At 42.6% G+C, this 24,592-nt stretch overlaps 1 protein-coding gene across 1 annotated transcript in view; it reads right to left on the bottom strand.

The window, feature by feature from the left end:
- The window catches only part of doc2b (double C2-like domains, beta), a 324,284-nt gene that overhangs the window by 164,643 nt on the left and 135,049 nt on the right, over positions 1-24,592 (bottom strand). Inside the window, exon 9 of the mRNA XM_084178089.1 lies at positions 15,788-15,988. Coding sequence (XP_084034215.1) covers positions 15,788-15,988 — 201 coding nt within the window. The remainder of the gene's footprint in view (positions 1-15,787; positions 15,989-24,592) is intronic.

The raw sequence follows: 24,592 nt of genomic DNA, 5'->3' as shown, positions 1-24,592 counted from the left end.
TCCGAGGAGGCAAGAGCCATGCAATGCGCCTCCCGTGAACATATCATCCCTTCTACCCCTGTCAACACATGAGCCCGATGTACCATACAGGGGAGAGAGGGAGGAAAGGAGATGTAAGTAACACCGTTTAAAATAGCGCCACACAGTCGTGATAAAAAGGCCGCCTCTCTCGGCCTCCGCGTCCTATCATCGGACGGAGGCGTTTAATTAATAACATTGTGGAAAGGGTGGGAGATCCAATCAGTTCTGATTACCCTTTGTTGGTGTTGAGGGGGGAGAAGGAAAGGGGTGGTGGGTGGGGGGTAGGGGTGGCTCTGTGGGCGATCAGAAAACGTTAACCGTGTTTTGTCCCCCCTATTTACCTAGGCAGCAGGTAAATAGTGGAGATAGAGAGAGAGAGAAAAAGAAAGAGCGATCTCCATGGGTGATTGTGTGCATGGGGAGAAGGTTGCCAACCTCAGGGGGGAGGCAACACAGATAATAGGCTGGACTGCAGCGTTGAAGACGCAAACAAGCAGAAGATGCTTAATCCCCTCCTCCCATGACACTGGTCTAAGCAAATCCTAGTAAACTCCATTAAAGGCTTAAAGGCCCAGTGCAGTCAAAATCTCTCTCTCTCTCTCTCTCTCTCTCTCTCTCTCTCTCATGTCTGAGGAGGAAGGAGTGGAGCGAGAGGAGATTGGAGGGAGAGAGGAGAGTGGATGGAGAGGAAGAGGAACATGGAGAGGAGGAAGCAGAGGGAGAGGAAGAGCACACCCGAGAGGGGAGCCTATGTTTCCATGGAGTGTGTCTGCCCCGAGTCCCACCATTCACCCTTGTACCACGCACGCTGGGCCTAAAGTGACCGTGTGTTAGATTAATTTGTATTTTAAGAATAATGACTAAAGGATTTCACCCCAAATACAGTATAAATGTGTAAACTGTGTTAGAATTATCCACCCACTAACAGAGGGGGGCGGGACTAAACATTCCAGGGTGAAGGAGAAAGGTGGAAACTGTTTAAGAAAGCCTCCTAAAGGTGGGCGGAGCAAAGTGCCTTTGTGTGTCAAGGGGTATAAAACAGGAGTGTATGGGTTTTGGCGCCAGAGCTCACCATGGATAAAAATACAGATCATTCTTGCTGGTTGTGGACCTTGAATCATTTATGATTAAAACCAGAGCCTTACAACCGCTGGTAATGATTCAAGCTTAGGTTGAATTAGAGATAGAAATTCTCTTAACACCGTGGCTTTGGAGTTGTTTTTAAAGTCTTCTTTTTAAAAAACATTTTTTATCTGGTGTTTAACACCAACCTGTCCGCCACCACATCCAATTCACTGAAATCTTGTCAAAGTAGGCTACTATTTCTACATTGTGTGTCAGGCCTAGTCTGTACTAAATCTTATTGAGAGAGGTTATCTAAATTTTTAAATAGTCTCTGAATGGTTGTTTGCATTTTTAAATTGTTACAGAAGTAAGAATCTTTGTCAATCAAATAGCCTATTTTGTGTGGGTTTTGAAATACTTTCAGAATATTGAATATTTTTGATTATGTACAGTGCATGTAAAGTGCATTCGAAAAGTATTCAGACCCCTTGACTTTTTCCACATTTTGCTATGTTACAGCCTTATTCTAAAATTGATTAAATTGTTTTCCCCCTCATCAATCTACACACAATACCTCATATTGACAAAGCAAAAAAAGGTTTTTAGAAATGTTTGCAAATTTGAAATACAACATTTACATAAGTATTCAGACCCTTTACTCAGTACTTTGTTGAACATCCCCACAGCATGATGCTGCCACCACCATGCTTCACCGTAGTGATGGTGCCAGGTTTCCTCCAGACGTGACGCTTGGCATTCAGGCCAAAGAGTTCAATCTTGGTTTTATCAGACCAGAAAACCTTGTTTCTTATGGTATGAGAGTCCTTTAGGTGCCTTTTGGCAAACTCCAAGTGGGCTGTCATGTGCCTTTTACTGAGGAGTGGCTTCCGTCTGGCCAAACTACCATAAAGGCCTGATTGGTGGAGTGCTGCAGAGATGGTTGTCCTTCTGGAAGGTTCTCCCATCTCCACAGAGGAACTCTGGAGCTCTGTCAGAGTGACCATCGGGTTCTTGGTCACCTCCCTGACCAAGGTTAATCTCCACCGATTGCTCAGTTTGGCCGGGCGGCCAGGTCTAGGAAGAGTCTTGGTGGTTCCAAACGTCTTCCATTTAAGAATGATGGAGGCTACTGTGTTCTTGGGGACCTTCAATGCTGAAAAGAAAATGTTGTACCCTTCCCCAGATCCCTGTCTCGACACAATCCTGTCTCTGAGCTCTACAGACAATTCCTTCGACCTCATGGCTTGGTTTTTGCTCTGACATGCACTGTCAACTGTGGGACCTTAAATAGACAGGTGTGTGCCTTTCCAAATCATGTCCAATCAATCGAATTTACCACAGGTGGACTCCAATCAAGTTGTAGAAACTTCTCAAGGATGATCAATGGAAACAGGATGCACATGAGCTCAATTTAGAGTTTCATAGCAAAGGGTCTGAATACTTATGTAAATAAGGTATTTCTGTTTATTATTCTTAATACATTTGCAAAAATGTCTAAAACCTGTTTTCGCTTTGTTATTATGGGGTATTGTGTGTAGATTGATGATTATTTATTTTTAAAATCAATTTTAGAATAAGGCTGTAACGTAACAAAATGTGGAAAAAGGGAAGGGGTATGACTACTTTCCGAATGCACTGTATATAATATTTATAAGTATAATATATTATACTTGGTACATTTTGAGTGAGTAAATTAGTCAACTTTCCTACAATTTAAATACTCTAGGGTTTTTTGTTGTGTTGAGTGTTAATAGTTTTTTGATAGTGTCTTTACACAATGGAAGACAAAAGTAGTTGTATTCCTTTTGACATTAATTTTGTGCCTTATTAACAAGGTTTTGCTCTTTAAAAAACGAATTTAACTTGTAATTGTCATTTGTTCTTTGTTTTTGACCTATGAGAAAATGAGCTTTATCTTGAAAATTCTCAGTAATCTACAGCAGCGTTCTAAAATTCTATTGGGGTCTAAGGGTTAATAGACCAAGAAGAAAGAGAGTTCCAAACCTCTCTGCTAATAACAGCTAGTTTTCAGTTTTCTCCTCCGCGCTCAGACCCCTCCCAGACAGTCCTAGCAAAATTCTTGCTAGAAAAATTGCTCTTTCCTAAAACGCTATTTCTGTTTATTTTTATCATTTTTAATTGAAAATAAAAATCACAGTAAGGTAGTTAATTGTTACTCAGAAATAACATGATATTGAGATTTTAAAAAACATCTGCATTGGACCTTTAAAGGGAAACTTCACCACCACACACTATTTGGGGTGTTTTTCGTGTCTCCCTACATAATTCTGAGTGATGAGAGGGTGTTTCAGACATAATGATGCAGTGTAGCTGTATTTTTGAATTTTCACGCCAGGAGAGTTCAACCAATGACATCATTGGTTGATTGAGCCTGCTGTCTGGTCTAAAAATGAATGGATTCATGTCTTGTAGCAATTAGTGGCCTTTGTGTTTTCGCCGATTGCACAATCACGCCAGCAGCGAGTAGATATGGTTATCCTTGTTCAATAGAGCCATTGGACTTGTCTCAACGATGTTTCTATCTGCCAGGACATTGCAGGATATCTATGTTGACTCATTTTCCCAGGCTTTGTAAAGACTACAGCCTGACAGGAGCCCTACCTCCTTGTGCCCACCCTCGAAGGCAGGCCTTTCAAAACGGGGGAGGTACTAGTTAACAGGTTCATGGGAGCTATGTTACCGTGCACTGTCTATCCGAGATTGCTAAATAATTACAATGGCTGCTTCTGATGATTCCTCTTTCCAAGAAGAGCTGGATGACTAAACATTTTTATGTTCTTTTACATAGGAATGTACAGCCCTATTTATTTCAGCCGGAATAAACTGAAGATGAGTTATGACAGCGAGAAAAATAATTGCAAGACCAGCAAGCAGCGGCGGCCTAGACCAGCTGGACCAGGACTCAGGAGGGTGAATGACAAACCAGTAAGTTGTTTTGCTGTCGGTAGCTAGCTAGCATTATAATATATATTTTTACACGAGGCAGTGTTGTTCAGTACAGTACAATTTCGCGATCGATTCGGCCATAACAGGGCTTGCTAGTACCACTACAACGCAAGTTAGTCATGTTTCGCTCGCTAGCTTTGGTTGCTATACCTAAAATGTAACGTTACTGTAGTATAATGTTATAGCTAGCTAGCCTCAGTGCATCTTATTATGAGCAACACTGGATATTTTTTTTATGATGATGACAAAGAGTAAAGGAATTACTTTGGCTTTAAGACTCATATTAGTCATGGAGTAACTATACCTGTGTGTTGTAGCTAGCTAGCTAACGTTGTTCTGTAAGATGTTTCATATTATACATAATGCTGCTACAGTTAGAATACAGACAGTACACAACGATTGCCCATGAATGTCTAATAGCGTTTTTGTCTTTCTCTCAGACAATACCGCTTCAATACAGAGAAGTTGATGACTCTCAAGAGATGTGAAAGGTCCCATAACAACAATCTCCCCTTGTATCAAAGTGACTCCGAACACCTCACTGCACCATACACCATATGCAAGTATTCCCTTTGTAGAACTGTAGTATTTACTATAGGTGTTAGTAGTATATTTTTTCCTACTGTATATATGTCATACATTGCCATAACTGTTCCTGCATACTGCTGTGCAAATTCACCTTGGTCTCCAGAGCAAATAAACCTGAATACAAGCCATGTCTACTTATTTGCTATTGTGCTTTCATAAATACCTTTGGCTGTCCTGCCTTGTTTCAGAGTCAGACGATATTGAGCTTGTTCCGAGCTGAAAGCTTTCCTTTACATTTTAGTCATTTAGCAGACACTCTTTTCCAGAGCAACTTGTAGGAGCAATTAGGGTTAAATGCCTTGGCAAGCGCACATCGGCATATTTTTCACCTATTCAGCTCGGGGATTTGAACTAGGGACCTTTTGGTTACTGGCCCAACGCTATTAACCACTAGGTTACCTGCCGCCCCAATGAGTCTACAGGCTCTGTACTACTAAAGCTGGTGTCAAGGTCATTGTCATCAGCAGCAGCAGGATTAGTCTGTAGGACACACACTAGTCAGTGATTAGCCAACATTTTACTACTTTGTCCCCATCAATACACACTCAAACAAGGTACTATACCCACCCACCCCCGTCATGTCAATAGATCATGCATGCTAACCTTCACACACAATACCCACCCCCAACAGACACCAGTCAGTCAACCACACCCAATACCTCCTTTTCTCCAATTTAGACTTCAAGCCTTGCATGAACAATCAACTTACCCTCCATAATACAGTGAAAACTACAGTAGAAGTTGTATCCTACTTGTAAACACACCAATTATGACAACAAGACACGGACCATGTTTATGCCTAGCCCCAGTATATTTATTTGCATCATGGAGTCATGGAAAGATTTAGCAAAGGTGACTTGTGCTGAGCTTGATGTTGATGCTGCTGCAGATGTTGAAGGGATCGTAATCTAAATAGTCACGTTAGCCTCTACGGTCACGTTAGCCTCTACGGTAGTTAGATACGGTCCGGTAGGCTGTAGTTAACCTAACCTAACGAAGCTAACGTTTGCTTGCAAAGTTACAAATCATATCAGCAGATAGCAACTGGCTAAATACATTGATTTGCTTTAGCCAGCATATTTTGTGAAAGCTACCTAGCTAGCCAGATTTTGGTTTAGCTAGGTAACGTTAGTTAGCTACGTTTGCTCAGCTCGACTTATTTTCTGCTGCGCTGATGTTGGCTGATCGGATGCCTTCCTCTTTGAAGTGAAGGGGAAAATCGATGGAATAGCATCACTTTTCAACGTTCGACGACCTGGCAATCCCATCAGTTGAGACTTCCGTTTCGAAATCTGGCTACACACACAGACATTTAGATATTTCTCTGATCAGAGATCTTCATAAAATGACGAGATGCTCATGTCTCCTCCCTAACAATGGGATTCGTTGTCCCAAAGGCGGGAAGGCAGGCGATAAGCTTAGGTCCAAAATATGCCCATAGACACACATCAGGCTTATTTTGGACAGATTTTGGCGAGAGTGAAACCTCTCGCGTCGCCTCTTCCTCTCTGACAAGATCCACCTCCACCGGGGTGATAAGTACGTCCTGAAATCGCTATGAATTCTGGATATTGTGGTTTGCTTACAACCAGGAAATGCAGATGGCTTGTTTCTACCGTGAGATGCAGAAACGCTCGTATTTGCGTGTAGTGAGGAAATCCTCGATTTCTATGACACATAATATGTTAATAACATATTAAAGGGCATATATAGTGAAATTGAGCAGCGCGAAATTTCCCTTTAAGGTTTTTTCTTTATTCATTTTTTTTTTAAGACCAATTCTTAGACTGGGTGCTTGAAAAGTTCAGACTATCTGTAAATGTTGATTTCATCTACTTCTTATCTGGCTATAACGATAAGTAAGTTTTGACACTCTTAATTTACCCCCTCTCCTCCCCATTACTTCCCAGCTAAGCCTCGAGGAGGAGGAAATTGCTTTACTGTACAGCATGACTGATCGACCATGTGCGTAAATACTGTACTATTAAAAGATCAGTGTTTCCAGAAAATATACACAAAAAACAACATTTCAAATTAGACAAGATCTCCTGAATAAAAGCTGGAAAGGGCTAAGCACATCAAACTAGAAAACAAATAAATGCCCTATACATGGCCCCATCCTTCCAGCTTCTTCAGTGAACAGTTCCATTCCTGGCCTAAACCCTATATGGGTATACTGCCCCACTATCCTTTGGCTTCTCACTCACTACCATCCACCTGAACAGATACTATAGATACAAACACTAGCTAAATAACGCAGATGCTGTTCTACTGTTTAAAATCTATTATTTTTCCTGCAGTCTGAACAGCCAAAAGCCACATGGAATTGGATGTTTCAAGCCACATTTCAAACCACCTGACTTATTTGCCATCAAGTGGTTTTTAGACTGTTAATTGGCATATCTTGTTGCTTGCTAGCTACTCTGTTGACAGTTTGACAAGAACATAACGTGGTAGCTACACTAGCTTGTTAATTGTTTACAAACTAATTAGTGAATGTGCTAGAAAGCTAAACAGCTACCTAGCTAGCTTGTTGACTGCTGTGGCTAGCCAAAAAGGACTTGTTTTGAAAGTTGGATAATCTTATCCTTTGAGGCTTTAAAAGGGTTCTTACACTATGATTTTGAACATTCACAGCAACTGGGAAACGTCCATGGCAGGCATTGTTGTCACCTTAGCTTGCTACATAACTTCTGAGTTATATGAAGCAAGAGCATCACCACCAATCAGCCTACACCATTGCGCACACACCCGTTGTTACTATGACAACCAGCGTAGCCATGTCAGCAAATGACTGCTGTCTGAACACACACAAATCCGATTTGGTCACTTATAACTTGTTGTTTGGACAGTCAGTATTCCAAAACGGATTTGAAAAACAAAACTGATCTGAGCATTAAGGCCTGCATTGTGAACAAGGCTTTAGACAACTGTAACTCCAGCAGCCTCATGTGTTGTAATACTAGCTATGACAAATCCACTGCCTCAATGGACAACATCCCTTGATGTGGGATGTACAATAACCAGGGCTTATTTTCGGTGACGCATCAGACTTTTTTTTTTCCAGTGTCTCTCTGTTCCTTGGACACAACACTGGAAGCTAGTTGCTCCCGAATAGGCTGGTGACAAGCACATACGCCAGATGATGACTCAAGATTTTGATAGCATTGTTGAGAACTTTAATTTACTATTAATTGCTACAATAGTTAATGCATGATTGTGGTTCCCTGTTCGTTACCTTGGCTTCCCAATTTGACGTCAGTCGAATCTACTTTATCCTATAATGTAAGCAGTCTGTCAAGGTGGAGACAGCGAGACAGTAGTTAAATATTGAAGTGAGAAAGCATCAGACACATTTTTTCAAAAGAAACGCCCCTGCTGCATTTCAACTACCTCCTATAGATGTTGGATCTTAATTTGACCACGCTGTTGCAGGATAACTTTCCTGCAATGTAGGAAATGTAACACTTGTAGTATATTTGAGGTTTAAAAAGGCTTCTGAAGTTTGTAATTTCCACTTAATAATTCACATTCCCTGTTGCTGCAGGATTATTTTCCTGCTGTAGAAAACGGACTCAAATTAAGATCCTACATTTGTACCTTGACTCCCGAGGGAATCAAGGCATCTTGGATGACTCCTTCCTTGTGGGTTTCTGCGCCTATTAAATGTCGCTTCAAGTGTCTCTTTCTAATTGCCCTATTTGTATTGCACATCTCACAAAACACACGGCTTCATTACAATCAATTTGCTCCTCCATGTTGCCAGGAGGATTGTGGTTAGAAAACGGCCTCCTCACGACACTGTGTTCTGGCCCAGTGCCCTTGGGGCGAAGCAGAAGCACTCTACGGGCTAATACTTTTCCCCCATTCTGTCCAAGACAATCAGATCTAATTGCGCCAGGTTTGTACAGCAGCAGACGAGGCATATGCTTTTAGCAATAGCGTATAACCACTATCCACCTGTTGGCCATGATGAAGCACTGATATGTTTCTAACATTCTGTCCAAGACAATCATATCTAATGGCTCAACATTCATTCAGCAACAGACTAAAATATATGCTCTCAGCAGCCATACAAACACCATTCTAATACCACCTGTCCTGTTGCCTCTCTAGTCTATTGTTGAAGGTACTTGGACCTGGCATTTCTGTACAGTCTGTATCCAACCTACACTCACTATTGCACTTAGAAACAATTATGTCACAACTAGGCCTAGTTGTTTTGGCCATACTATAAGTAACTGTACAAAATATTTTGTCCTCGACAATGTAAGCCGTTATATAACAGTTGAAGAAGGGCTTGATTCCACTTCAAATCAAGGCTACTTTAATGCCGAGTGCAACTCCATGTTCCTTTCCCCTCTCGATAAGAGAGCTTGCGCTGTCCACAAGGTCATTGCTCAACATCTGTCAAAGCCAGCCTGTTCCACCCACTCCGTGCTGTTGCCATTCCATCCCCCAATCCGGTGCAGGATTATAGGATCGGCAGAGCATCCCTTAATCCCTCTGCATGTCACTCTGTATGGATTAAGCCTTTACTGGGCTGCCATGCTGTCACACTAACCTGTATTCACTATAGTGTCAAAAAGACCCATAACAGCACCCATTGGAGGGAAATTGTAGGAAATAGAAAACGGGTCTGGAGACCATTGTAAAATGTATTGGAAATTGCTGAGTGAGTGAGTGACATGCTTGAGTGACACTCACATGTCAGTGGATGGACAGCCTGCACAGTCATCAACAGAGTAGCTTCTGTTTAACGTTGTCAATAATGATTAGTTGCCTGACGACTCGCACTGAATTCTTCTGCTGCTCTATCTTTGTTACATACTTCAGTCTGAGACTGCCATTATTGAAGTTGATTGTGGTGACGTTAAAAATGAGGGATGTTGTAGAAAACAAAGTCATCAACGATTGGATAATCTCTAACCAATTAGAGTATCAAAGCCAATGCCAAATTATAAAAACACCGATTTACCCACGTATCTTCTGGCTCTGGCCCAACCTATCGGTTTCTGGGACCAATCACATGGTCTACAATGGATTTCCAGCCTTGAAATTTTCAGGGAGGTACTCAGATCCATACTCATTGCTTTGAAGAACTTAACGTCCATAGGTGTGGCGTAATGTTTGGCCGGAGCAAAGTGTTTGGGTAACCGGGCAAAGTGGTTAGTGCTCTTACAGTGAGGGAAAATAGTATTTGATCCCCTGCTGATTTTGTACGTTTGCCCACTGACAAAGACATGATCAGTCTATAATTTTAATGGTAGGTTTATTTGAACAGTGAGAGACAGAATAACAACAAAAAAATCCAGAAAAACGCATGTCAAAAATGTTATAAATTGATTTGCATTTTAATGAAGAAAATAAGTATTTGACACCTCTGCAAAACATGAGTTAGTACTTGGTGGCAAAACCCTTGTTGGCAATCACAGGGGTCAGACGTTTCTTGTAGTTGGCCACCAGGTTTGCACACATCTCAGGAGGGATTTTGTCCCACTCCTCTTTGCAGATCTTCTCCAAGTCATTAAGGTTTCGAGGCTGACGTTTGGCAACTCGAACCTTCAGCTCCCTCCACAGATTTTCTATGGGATTAAGGTCTGGAGACTGGCTAGGCCACTCCAGGACCTTAATGTGCTTCTTCTTGAGCCACTCCTTTGATGCCTTGGCCGTGTGTTTTGGGTCATTGTCATGCTGGAATACCCATCCACGACCCATTTTCAATGCCCTGGCTGAGGGAAGGAGGTTCTCACCCAAGATTTGACAGTACATGGCCCCGTCCATCGTCCCTTTGATGCGGTGAAGTTGTCCTGTCCCCTTAGCAGAATAACACCCCCAAAGTATAATGTTTCCACCTCCATGTTTGACGGTGGGGATGGTGTTCTTGGGGTCATAGGCAGAATTCCTCCTCCTCCAAACACGGCGAGTTGAGTTGATGCCAAAGAGCTCGATTTTCACCCAGTTCTCATCTGAATCATTCAGATGTTCATTGGCAAACTTCAGACGGGCCTGTATATGTGCTTTCTTGAGCAGGGGGACCTTGCGGGCGCTGCAGGATTTCAGTCCTTCACGGCGTAGTGTGTTACCAATTGTTTTCTTGGTGACTATGGTCCCAGCTGCCTTGAGATCATTGACAAGATCCTCCCGTGTAGTTCTGGGCTGATTCCTCACCGTTCTCATGATCATTGCCTGTCCACGAGGTGAGATCTTGCATGGAGCCCCAGGCTGAGGGAGATTGACAGTTATTTTGTGTTTCTTCCATTTGTGAATAATCGCACCAACTGTTGTCACCTTCTCACCAAGCTGCTTGGTGATGGTCTTGTAGCCCATTCCAGCCTTGTGTAGGTCTACAATCTTGTCCCTGACATCCTTGGAGAGCTCTTTGGTCATGGCCATGGTGGAGAGTTTGGAATCTGATTGATTGATTGCTTCTGTGGACAGGTGTCTTTTATACAGGTAACAAACTGAGATTAGGAGCACTCCCTTTAAGAGTGTGCTCCTAATCTCAGCTCGTTACCTGTATAAAAGTCACCTTGGAGCCAGAAATCTTTTTGATTGAGAGGGGGTCAAATACTTATTTCCCTCATTAAAATGCAAATCAATTTCTAAAATTTTTTACATGCGTTTTTCTGGATTTTGTTGTTGTTATTCTGTCTCTCACTGTTCAAATAAACCTACCATTAAAATTATAGACTGATCATTTCTTTGTCAGTGGGCAAATGTACAAAATCAGCAGGGGATCAAATACTTTTTTCCCTCACTGTATAAGGGATTTGCTTTTAGAGCATTCAGACAGTGGGTGACACGACAACCGCTCACTGTAAAACACAAGAAATTCAAAACTGACTTGTCACAGGAGGTGCATTCCCTTGGCAGGCAACAACAGTGACAAGACTGGGGCAGATGCACACACACATACGCACACAACAGTAGCTTGATACTAATAGTTCATATGTGCACACATGCAGACGCACACACACACAGACACACACACTCACACACACACACACACACACACAGACACAGACACATATACACACACAAGAGGAGCCTGCCAGCCTCGCTGCTTGGACGGCTGCTTGCGTGTGGATGTAAACAACCCTCTTGCCGAGACTCAACAGCATGCCTACAAATCCGACTGGAGCCCACTACATACACTGAGTATACAAAACATTAAGAACACCTGCTCTTTCCATGACATAAACTGACCAGGTGAATCCAGGTGAAAGCTATGATCCCTTATTGACATCACTTGTTAAATCCACTTTAAATCAGTGTAGATGAAGGGGAGAAGACAGGTTAAAGAATGATTTTTAAGCCTTGAGACAATTGAGACATGGTGAGGGTGAATGGGCAAGACAATACATTTAAGTGCCTTTCAACAGGGTATGGTAGTAGGTGCAAGGTGCACCGGTTTGTGTCAAGAACTGCAACGCTGTTGGTATTTTCACGCTCAACAGTTTCCCGTGTGTATCAAGAATGGTCAACCACCCAAAGGACATCCAGCCAACTTGACACAACTATGGGAAGCATTGGAGTCAACATGGCCAGCATCCCTGTGGAACGCTTTCGACACCTTGTAGAGTCCATGCCCCAACGAATTGAGGCTGTTCTGAGGGCAAAAGGGAGCGGTGCAAATTGGGGAGAAAAAGGGGTAAAATAATCAATTTTAAAAAATAGAAAATGCTCACTCAGCTGTGCCTCACAACTAATACAACAACTGATCTATTACCGGTGTGATCATATAGCTTACCTCAAATTTAGAAAAATATATATTTTTTCAATGGCCTGAACAACAATGCATTGGCAGGGCAATTCAAGCAAAGCCAATATGCAGAGATAATGTACTGGGCCTACAGCTTACTGCACAAACCTCATTGCTACAGAACTGTTTTTAATTGGTTAATGTTGCATAGGCTTACGTTCCTTAACTCAAGTAAAAACAAATCTGAGCGGTAGATCTCGGCTTGCATTTTGACTCAAAGTGATCTGGACTCAGAAAAGGTTGGTGACCACTGTTCTAAAGTTTTCCCTGTTAACACTAGCAACGTTTCCCTTTACTGTGGCAATTGTGATCGAATCAACGCAATATTAGCAACTTTCAATGCAACATACCGAAACAAAACGAACTATGCAAGAGATTTTGTTGTAGGCAGAACTCAGAGTAGGATTCTATTGCATTGACACACACTACTCATCCCGTACTCTACACAGACAGGTGCAGCATAACCAATAATAGCTGCAGTAGGCCTACAGTGGGGAGAACAAGTATTTAATACACTGCCGATTTTGCAGGTTTTCCTACTTACAAAGCATGTAGAGGTCTGTAATTGTTATCATAGGTACACTTCAACTGTGAGAGACGGAATCTAAAACAAAAATCCAGAAATCACATTGTATGATTTTTAAGTAATTAATTTGCATTTTATTGCATGACATAAGTATTTGATATATCAGAAAAGCAGAACTTAATATTTGGTACAGAAACCTTTGTTTGCAATTACAGAGATCATACGTTTCCTGTAGGTCTTGACAAGGTTTGCACACACTGCAGCAGGGATTTTGGCCCACTCCTCCATACCTTCTCCAGATCCTTCAGGTTTCGGGGCTGTCGCTGGGCAATACGGACTTTCAGCTCCCTCCAAAGATTTTCTATTGGGTTCAGGTCTGGAGATTGGCTAGGCCACTCCAGGACCTTGAGATGCTTCTTACGGAGCCACTCCTTAGTTGCCCTGGCTGTGTGTTTCGGGTCGTTGTCATGCTGGAAGACCCAGCCACGACCCATCTTCAATGCTCTTACTGAGGGAAGGAGGTTGTTGGCCAAGATCTCGCGATACATGGCCCCATCCATCCTCCCCTCAATACGGTGCAGTCGTCCTGTCCCCTTTGCAGAAAAGCATCCCCAAATAATGATGTTTCCACCTCCATGCTTCACGGTTGGGATGGTGTTCTTGGGGATGTACTCATCCTTCTTCTTCCTCCAAACACGGCGAGTGGAGTTTAGACCAAAAAGCTCTATTGTCGTCTCATCAGACCACATGACCATCTCCCATTCCTCCTCTGGATCATCCAGATGGTCATTGGCAAACTTCAGACGGGCCTGGACATGCGCTGGCTTGAGCAGGGGGACGTTGCGTGCGCTGCAGGATTTTAATCCATGACGGCGTAGTGTGTTACTAATGGTTTTCTTTGAGACTGTGGTCCCAGCTCTCTTCAGGTCATTGACCAGGTCCTGCCATGTAGTTCTGGGCTGATCCCTCACCTTCCTCATGATCATTGATGCCCCACGAGGTGAGATCTTGCATGGAGCCCCAGACCGAGGGTGATTGACCGTCATCTTGAACTTCTTCCATTTTCTAACAATTGCGCCAACAGTTGTTGCCTTCTCACCAAGCTGCTTGCCTATTGTCCTGTAGCCCATCACAGCCTTGTGCAGGTCTACAATTTTATCCCTGATGTCCTTACACGGCTCTCTGGTCTTGGCCATTGTGGAGAGGTTGGAGTCTGTTTGATTGAGTGTGTGGACAGGTGTCTTTTATACAGGTAACGAGTTCAAACAGGTGCAGTTAATACAGGTAATGAGTGGAGAACAGGAGGGCTTCTTAAAGAAAAACTAACAGGTCTGTGAGAGCCAGAATTCTTACTGGTTGGTAGGTGGTAGAAATACTTATGTCATGCAATAAAATGCAAATTAATTACTTAAAAATCATACAATGTGATTTTCTGGATTTTTGTTTTAAATGCCGTCTCTCACAGTTGAAGTGTACCTATGATAAAAATTACAGACCTCTACATGCTTTGTAAGTAGGAAAACCTGCAAAATCGGCAGTGTATCAAATACTTGTTCTCCCCACTGTATATGCAAATAGACCATTGCAATATATATGTATCTGTGCCATTTACTTTGAACTGGACTGTGTTTACAGCATGAGCGGTCGTGCGTAGATGCACTTGTTTAGAGATCAAAGAGAGAGCTGTATGTACCACGTGTGCACATTCTGTTCATATCCTTTGCTAGTTAGTGAGTTATTAGCCCAGTTATAGATCATTTGTAGTCAGCAATAGGGGAGTGATTGCTTCCTAAAACAGCACAAAACGTGTACATTTCTAGACATCTTTGAAAAGCGAGTCAGTTAAAGAGCTTTTTTTGTCTTAAAGGGGCAGTGTTGTATTTTGAGACAGGCTTGAATAAGTAGCCAATAGGCAGAGGGTAGCATAATTTGTCTGATGCTCTGTAATAATGGTATGGGAATAATAATGCATTGTATTTTGTAAAGTGGTTTCTTGCTTCAAACATCACAACAACATTTTCAGTCACCTCCTTGTCTGAATGACAAGTGGATAAACAGGTTAATGCCAAGCCCTGCATGTTTTTTTTCAAAAGTCTCATGGAATGTAGGCCTACATTGAACACCACATATTGGCTGCTACTGTAGGCTGAATGATAGAACAGCTATCTCCATGTTAAAATGTTACGGGATGCATTTTTCTCCATTGTTTTTGATGGTAGGCCACTCTGGTAGACCTACATTATGATCAAATAGCCACAGAATTTTCACAACGTTCAAGTTTGCGCTCAGCAGACCTGAAATGTGTTTGTGCCTGAACAAATTAGAGGGAACATTGGGTGCAACTCAATATTAAGGTGTTCCTAATGTTTGGTATACTCAGTGTATATCCTGCCTGCTAATTTACAACTACTCAGAGGCATGAATCACCCAGCCTGAGAAGCTTCGGCACAACAAGCACATAAGCCCAGCCTTTACACATCACATGTGTAATCACATCACTTTTCTCACACTGGTATAATTATTTATTTTGTTGATCTGTACTTATAGTACCTACAGGAGTCTACAGTGTATGAGTGTAGGAGTGCAGTATTGCATGCAGGGAAGAAAGCAACAGCCACTCTGCGGCAGCAACAGTTGGCTCTCAACAATCAGAGAGTTACCTACGCCACAGAGAGGGAGACGCACAGACACACCGGCACTCGGCAACCACAGATGGAAGGAAAAGGAGAGAGGGGGAGAAGAGAAAGAGGTGAAAAAAGACACAGCCACACCAGATGGTCACTCGGCAACCAGAGACTGAAGGAAGGAACGAAGGAAGAAGAAGAGGACAAAATAGATAAATTGTCTCTACTCACTTGAGTCGTCCGAGTCATAGCCCTCCACGTCCGGTTCCTCCTCCTTCTTGCCGGTCGCCGCGGGTGACGGGGCGGCGGCACCGCCAAACACCCGGTCCGGGTCGTCATCGGTGTGGGTGTGGGAGTGGGCCGGGTCATCCCCAGAGTTGTGGCTGGCGGAGGAGGAGCGCAGCGAGCCGGCCCGGCTGAGGGCAGGGGGTGCTGTGGGGGGGAGACCCCGCGGGTAGCGGGGGAAGTAGTCAGAGATCTGCTTGATGGGCTGGATGGGGCCAGGGCACACGTCAATGGCCATGTGCTCCTGGATGCTGATGGTGGTCTTCTCGCCTTTGCGTTGTGTCATGCATGCGGTCCCTCGGAGCACCCACCCAGCCCAGTCAAGACCCAGTCAAAACAATAACTATTCCCCAGGTGTCCCCAAATACACAAAAAAGGCTCCTTGAAAAGTAAACACCAAAGCCAGCCGGAGAAAATTGTTTTGGAATTTGAAGTTGTTCCTCTGAAGTCTATCTCTGAAGAGAAAGCCTCAGTGGAGAGAGAGGTCCTGGCTGTGAGTGAGTGAGATGAGTAGGTCCTGGTGGCTCCTCGGACTCCCCCCTCTAGCCTGTGCTGCACTGGGCTACATGGAGAGCCGTGGCTGGTCCGCCCTGCACGCTCTAACCATGCTGTCTCTCTGTCTCACACACTGCTGCCTGCCTGCTCTCTATACAGCTCTCTCTCTCTACCTCTACTCCACTCGGCTGCCGTTTGTTTGTATGTGTGTGCGTGTGTGTGTGTGCGCGAGAGAGTGAGAGAGAGGGGGGGGGGGATTAGTGAGGAAGGAGGTGGGCTCAGCTGATGTCACCTCTTAGCAACCAAGCGGTAAACAGGGACCGTCGGTGCGGGTACTTAATTATGCTATTAGTCCCCATCATTCTGTCAGTGGGAGGGAGGCTCTGCCGTGTGTGTGAGAGGAAGAGCAGAGAGAGACTGCAGAGAATACCTATGTGTGTGCGTGTGTGTGTGCCTGTGCAGTGAAAGACAAAATGTGTGTCTCTAAGGGTGCACATCTCTGTTATAGGAGCACAACCGCAAATTTAAGTGCGTGTGTGCACAGGGGTGTGTGTGTGAAAGAGAAGTGAATAGATTTACATTTACATTTTAGTCATTTAGCAGACGCTAGCTCCGTGTAAGTGTGGGGACTGTAGAGCATAGACATGTGTGTCTGTAAGGAAGAGTGTCTGTGTACTTAAGAGGAGTGCAAGCATTCGTGTGTGTATATGTACAGTGAGGGAAAAAAGTATTTGATACCCTGCTGATTTTGTACGTTTGCCCACTGACAAAGAAATGATCAGTCTATAATTTTAATGGTAGGTTTATTTGAACAGTGAGAGACAGAATAACAACAAAAAAATGATATAAATTGATTTGCATTTTAAATGAGGGAAATAAGTATTTGACCCCCTCTCAATCAGAACGATTTCTGGCTCCCAGGTGTCTTTTATACAGGTAATGAGCTGAGATTAGGAGCACACTCTTAAAGGTAGTGCTCCTAATCTCAGCTTGTTACCTGTATAAAAGACACCTGTCCACAGAAGCAATCAATCAATCAGATTCCAAACTCTCCACCATGGCCAAGATTGTAGACCTACACAAGGCTGGAATGGGCTACAAGACCATCGCCAAGCAGCTTGGTGAGAAGGTGACAACAGTTGGTGCAATTATTCGCAAATGGAAGAAACACAAAAGAACTGTCAATCTCCCTCGGCCTGGGGCTCCATGCAAGATCTCACCTCATTGAGTTGCAATGATCATGAGAACGGTGAGGAATCAGCCCAGAACTACACAGGAGGATCTTGTCAATGATCTCAAGGCAGCTGGGACCATAGTCACCAAGAAAACAATTGGTAACACACTACGCCGTGAAGGACTGAAATCCTGCAGCGCCCGCAAGGTCCCCCTGCTCAAGCAAGCACATATACATGCCCGTCTGATGTTTGCCAATGAACATCTGAATGATTCAGAGGAGAACTGGGTGAAAGTGTTGTGGTCAGATGAGACCAAAATGGAGCTCTTTGGCATCAACTCAACTCGTCGTGTTTGGAGGAGGAGGAATGCTGCCTATGACCCCAAGAACACCATCCCCACCGTCAAACATGGAGGTGGAAACAGTATGCTTTGGGAGTGTTTTTCTGCTAAGGGGACAGGACAACTTCACCGCATCAAAGGGACGATGGACGGGGCCATGTACTGTCAAATCTTGGGTGAGAACCTCCTTCCCTCAGCCAGGGCATTGAAAATGGGTCGTGGATGCGTATTCCAGCATGACAACGACCCAAAACACACGGCCAAGGCAACAAAGGAGTGGCTCAAGAAGAAGCACATTAAGGTCCTGGAGTGGCCTAGCCAGTCTCCAGACCTTAATCCCATAGAAAATCTGTGGAGGGAGCTGAAGGTTTGAGTTGCCAAACGTCAGCCTCGAAACCTTAATGACTTGGAGAAGATCTGCAAAGAGGAGTAGGACAAAATCCCTCCTGAGATGTGTGCAAACCTGGTGGCCAACTACAACAAACATCTGACCTCTGTGATTGCCAACAAGGGTTTTGCCACCAAGTACTAAGTCATGTTTTGCAGAGGGGTCAAATACTTATTTCCCTCATTCAAATGCAAATCAATTTATAACATTTTTGACATGTGTTTTTCTGGATTTTTTTGTTGTTATTCTGTCTCTCACTGTTCAAATAAACCTACCATTAAAATTATAGACTGATAATTTCTTTGTCAGTGGGCAAACGTACAAAATCAGCAGGGGATCAAATACTTTTTTCCCTCACTGTATGTGTTTGTGAGTGAGTGAGTGAGTGAGTGAGTGAGTGAGTGAGTGAGTGAGTGAGTGAGTGAGTGAGTGGGTGATTGAGTGAGTGAGTGAGTGAGTGAGTGAGTGAGTGAGTGAGTGAGTGAGAGAGAGAGAGAGAGAGAGAGAGAGAGAGAGAGAGAGAGAGATAGAGAGAGAGAGAGAGAGAGAGATAGAGAGAGAGGGAAAGACAGAGCGAAAGAGAAAGGATGAAAAAAAAAGTGAGAGAGGCAGAGTGTTCTGTGTGTAACACACACAGAGAGAGAGACGGGCCCTGGAGTATCTCTAACTAGCCCAAGTTTGGAATGAGCAGTCAGACAGCTAAACAACGGTAAGCCAGGTCACCTTCTAGCAAATGAGTCTCTAGAGCAACAGGTGCTGAATACCAAAGATCAACATAACAATAATGAAGAATTGAAAAGTTGAATGTCTGTGTAATCGATCGGTAACACTGGCTGTGTTTAGATAGGCAGCCCAATTCAGATCTTTTTTCCACTAATTACCTCTGAAAAAAGATCTGATATGAAAAGATCTGATGTGATTGGTCAAAAGACCAATTAGTGGAAAAAAGATCAGAATTGGGCTGCCTGTCTAAACACAGCCTTAGAGCCTAGATTGTTGTGGGTTCAATCCCCACAACCACCTATGATGTTACCATCAGAGGTCTTAATTTAAAATCAGTAATTTTCAACTGATCTAAATTAACTCACGGTTACGTAGAGTGGAAAGTCATTACTGTTTTTGAAAATCACTGAATTTTCTTAGGACATTTTCTTCGTACCTTTTTTTGACTACATAACGTTAACAAACAGTGGTATTCATCGTGGTAATGGAGATAATGGAGGAGTTTAAAAAGTGGTGAAATACTCATTTCCATGTGAAAAAAAGATCTGAAAGGGTTTTTATGAGACTTTAAATGCCTTACGCAAAGCACTGTGCTTGAAAATGGGCCACAAACATTGATTCTGTGTGTTTTTCAGATCTAGACTGTGCTCAGGCTTGGTTGTTCATCGTGGCTGTTGACACAGGTAGCGTGACAATGCTGACTAAAGTGAATAGCAGCTGTCAAAGACATCTGCTCCAAGAGGGGACATTTTTCCTTGGTGCCTGCTCACAATGCAAACGGTGACACATCGATCACACTGGGAATTTAGACATCTATAAGAGTGACTTTAATCTCACATAAAAGATCATGAGCCCACATGACGTGAGTCTGATGAGCTTGACAGGAGTCAGAAAAGTAATGTAATCTATTCATCAACAAATCACCTGATCAAGCAATCTGTCAATCTGCCATTCAAAATGTACATTAAAGAAATAAAGTATATTTTCGAAAACTATTGCAAAAAGAACCAGCAAAACCATGAAATACATGTGCCCTCTTTTGGGTCTGTTTTTGTCCTAATTTAAATAAAAATGAACCCCTTTTCACTGACGTTTAGCGATTCAGAACAATTAAGCTATTAATGAGTCAGCGGTGTGGGGTGGCCATTCTTTGAGGGAATATACTCAATGAGAGCAAATCTCATTAATTCCCAATCTATTTCCGACAATCCCTCTGGAGGATTTCTCTCGTTGAGCCTGAAGGGACTGATGATGACAGGCACATTTAATTCGCTTTCACTTTCCATAACTTTACACACAAAAGAAAACACACAAAAAAAAACACCCAAGTCCATTGTGCCGAAGATCTAGTATGAGCCCTCGTTGGCAGAGCAAGAGAGCTGATGGACCGCATTTCTTATAAAAACAATATTTGAGCAAGGTGACAGACAGGCAACACTATTTGTGAGGACATGTTAATGTTAAATAGATTGACGAGATGGTGGCAAATGGTGTGAAATATGTTGCTTTCCATCTGGGGTTTAATGCTCCGAAGAGGCTAGCTTTTGTTACTTTTTTTCTTCAAGGCTATATTATGTATCTGGAAAAGTGCACTCTTAAGTGCACTACAAGGGCAGATTTTGAAGGTTCTATTTTTTTTTTTTACGCGTTAGAGAGACACTGGTACATTTTAAATGCCCTTAAACTAACATTGCATTGTCGACCACACTGTTTAATGGACAGTGAATGAGGAGACAAAAACCTCACTTGCTAAACGTTCTGTTACAAACAGTTAGGGGTATATTACTGGAAACTTTCAAAGTTTACCAGTAAACTACCAGAATTTTTCAAGGATTCTATGTAATCTATCACAAGACATCTAGGTGTCTAATTATCTCTGGCCCTCTATGTGGCCTTATCACATGTAAAATATATTAAATAATTAAGATTTTAAAATAAAAAATAGAATGACAAAGCTGTAAAACATTATATAAGCAATAAGGCATGAGGACCCGGGGATTATGGTGTGATAACTCCCGACTAAGGGCTGTTCTTTCCCTGAGGGCCGGGAAAAGCCCTTAAGAGGGAGTTATCCCATGATAATCCCTGGGTCCGAGGGCCTTATTGCTATTATAAAACGGTTGCCAACGTTTAAAAAAAGATTAACTACATGTTTTCATTAAAAACTTTATTTTAATGAGTAAATGTGTTTTATTTCATCCTTCGATCAGATGGGCAAAAACCAGTTGTTAGTTCTGAAGTTGCTAACCAAACAGGCTGGTCGTTAATTATCTTGGGAGGTTTTGACCCAGTCGTTCATTCTATTAATTCTATTCATTCCACGTTGCTATGCTAAACAAATCATTGGCATGTAGCTAGCTGAGGTTCAATGATGACGAGAGACAAGAACTTCAATAAATAATGTATACATAGGCAACAAAACGGCTGATTGTTAAGTCAATAAAAGAATGTTATTTTTCCTTTGCTAGCTAGCTAGCCATCTAAACACAATCACATCAAGCAGCTGAAATGACAGCAAACTATGTGCATTTTCGTTTGTTTTACCTTCATTTCTATATTGCCATTTCTTTGGATATATCCATTATAATGATCCTGATAAATGAATTCACCTGGGTCAGAGAAGCTGTCAGTCTTGTCATGTTTATATACATGGCACAGTGGACGTCACATTAAAAAACGATATTAACCCCCACTGTACCAAACCAAATGCTTGGCATCGGGAAATAATGTCTTGATGCTTTTTTACGGGGGAGATTAATTTTATGAATGGCTGGCTGGGCTACGGGACAGTGGATGCGCATTGATACTTGAAATGGAATTATGCCATCATGGCATTTTGCAGGAATTATAGTGAATAACTCCCTGCTTTCAACCAATCAGCATCCATGATTCAAACAACCCGTTTTATACAGTTGAGTAGAGCTCAGTAGAGTTAATGACATGTACTGTATGTAATATATATAATTTATTTTAATTGCCAAAGCTATTGTTAATGTTATTGGCTAGCCAAGCAATGTGTTGCTTGCTAGCTAGCTAACTTACCTAGCTTTAGCGAGAGTTGGGTGTCTCTAATAGAACTGGCTAGCTAGATAGATTATTTCTAGCAAACAATTATCCTATTTTTTCCTCCTGCAGTGGATCCTTCTGGTCTGGAGCCTCAGCTGCCTATGGACCCCAGCCTATGTAACTAATCTTTCGAGCTACACTGAACAAAAATATAAATGCAGCATGTAAAGTGTTGGTCCCATGTTTCATGAGCTGAAATCAAAGATCCAAGACATTTTACATACTCACAAAAAACGTATTTCTCTTAAATTTTGTGCACAAATTTGTTTACATCCCTGTTAGTGAGCATTTCTCCTTTGCCAAGATAATCCATCCATCTGACAGGTGTGGCATATAAAGAAGCTGATTAAACAGCATGTTCATTATACAGGTGCACCTTGTGCTGGGGACAATAAACACACGTAAATATTGGACTATAAATTGTGCCTTCCTGTATTATACTAATGCTAAAATGTTTATTCTATTCTACTAAGGCAATTAATTTATGTTCGTAGCCTTATCTTTTATTATTTCTTATTGTTGTTGCATTGCCGAGAAGGAACCTGCAAGTAAGCAGTAATAAAACTTGAAAGTTGGCCAGGAATCACTGCCATGAACCAATTACACTTTGTGGGGACATAATATTGGCATTCTTTGACAATCTCCATACAAATCAGAGCCTTAGTTTGAGCCAGGTCTGTGAACAATATAAACAATAGAAGATTCACTGGGGATTTAAGTAACTGGTAGAATCAAACAGAAAATCCATTATTAGGCTTCATGCCAATAAATGAGATGAAGAGATAAGAGCTTGTGTTCTCTTAATCAGAGGACAACAGAAGACACCAAAGAGCAAATCGAACAGGGATGTTTATTTTCAGAGATGAATACAAGGCACCTAGGCAATGGTTGGACCACTGTACGGCAGTAACTGGAGAAGGGACTTTGGTAGTGTTGTAGGGCACTTACTAGGGACTTACAGTAGTGCATTGTAGTGCTCTTACTGGGTACTGAGGTACGGAGCTGTAGTAGGGCACTTTGTTGGCAAAGTTTGCAGAGTAAAGTTTATTTTCGGAGACAAGGGGAAAGCTCCAGGACTTTCCATGTCCAGGACTGATGGAGGACATCTGAAGCCAAGTGTTTCCCTGCGTTTCACAACTGCAGGGAACTGCAGCACGTGGCCCTAATGACCATAGGTCCTGTAAAGAATTAACAAGAATTGTAATTGGAGCACTTGATAGTGTGTTATTAACATGTATCCCCTATATTCATTTAGCAGTGGCCCACCGCTGCTCAATTATTGCCACTGCTGCAAGAAATATGTCATTTTTTAAAACATATATTTCTGCCGAGACTCGCTTTTAAAGTCCCAGTGCAGTCAAAAATGTGATTTTCCTATGTTTTATATATATTTCCACACTATGAGGTTGAAATAATACAGTGAATTTGTGAAAATTATTATAATGCCCTTTTAGTGTAAGAGCTTTTTGAAAAAGGCCGCCTGGGATGGAATTTTGGCCTGCGTGGTGACATCACCAAGCGGTAAATTAGTTAATAGACCAATAAGAAAGAGAGTTCCAACCCTCTAAAATCTAAAGTTCAATGTGTTTCCATCGCATTTTCAAATTTACCAAAAACGTTTGCGTTAAATAGCAAATGTGCCACTCTGTTCTTGGCACGTGAGCTCCAGCCAATAGCTGGCAGATACAGTGCGGGTAGGCTGTGCGGGTCGGTTAGTCTACATGATGAGAGATTATTATGGAATATGTTTATTTGTCAAACGGCAGTCAAGCATCGATCATCATGTCACCAGAATAAGACCCTCAATATTTATTGGAAAGGAGCATCAAGGTAATCACTGTGCACTTTCACCAGCCTGTTAAATTCATCCTAAATTACACTACATGCCCAAAAGTATGTGGACACCTGCTCGTCGAACATCTCATTCCAAAATCATGGGTATTAACATGGAGCTGGTCCCCCCTTTGCTGCTATAACAGCCTCCACTCTTCTGGGAAGGCTTTCCACTATATGTTGGAACATTGCTGCGGGGACTTGCTTCCATTCAGCCACAAGAGCATTAGTGAGGTCGGGCACTAATGTTGGGCGATTAGGCCTGGCTCACAGCCGGCGTTCCAATTCATCCCAAAGGTATTCAATGGGGTTGAGGTCAGGGCTCTGCGCAGGCCAGTCAAGTTCTTCCACACCGATCTCGACAAACCATTTCTGTATGGACCTCACTTTGTGCAAACTGTTGCCACAAAGTTGGAAACACAGAATTGTCTAGAATGTCATTGTATGCTGTACCGTTAAGATTGCCCGAACTATGAAAAACAGCCCCAGACCATTATTCCTCCTCCACCAAACTTTACAGTTGGCACTATGCATTCGGGCATGTAGCATTCTCCTGGCATCCGCCAAACCCAGATTCGTCCATCGGACTGCCAGATGGTGAAGTGGGATTCATCACTCCAGAGAACGCGTTTCCACTGCTCCAGAGTCCAATGGCAGCGAGCTTTAGACCACTTCAGCCAACGCTTGGCATTGTGCATGGTGATCTTAAGCTTGTGTGTAGCTGCTCGGCC

This window comes from Coregonus lavaretus (assembly GCF_964263955.1).
Source record: "Coregonus lavaretus genome assembly, chromosome: 15".
Taxonomy (NCBI): Eukaryota; Metazoa; Chordata; class Actinopteri; order Salmoniformes; family Salmonidae; genus Coregonus; species Coregonus lavaretus.
This window is presented reverse-complemented; position numbering and strand designations above follow the sequence as displayed.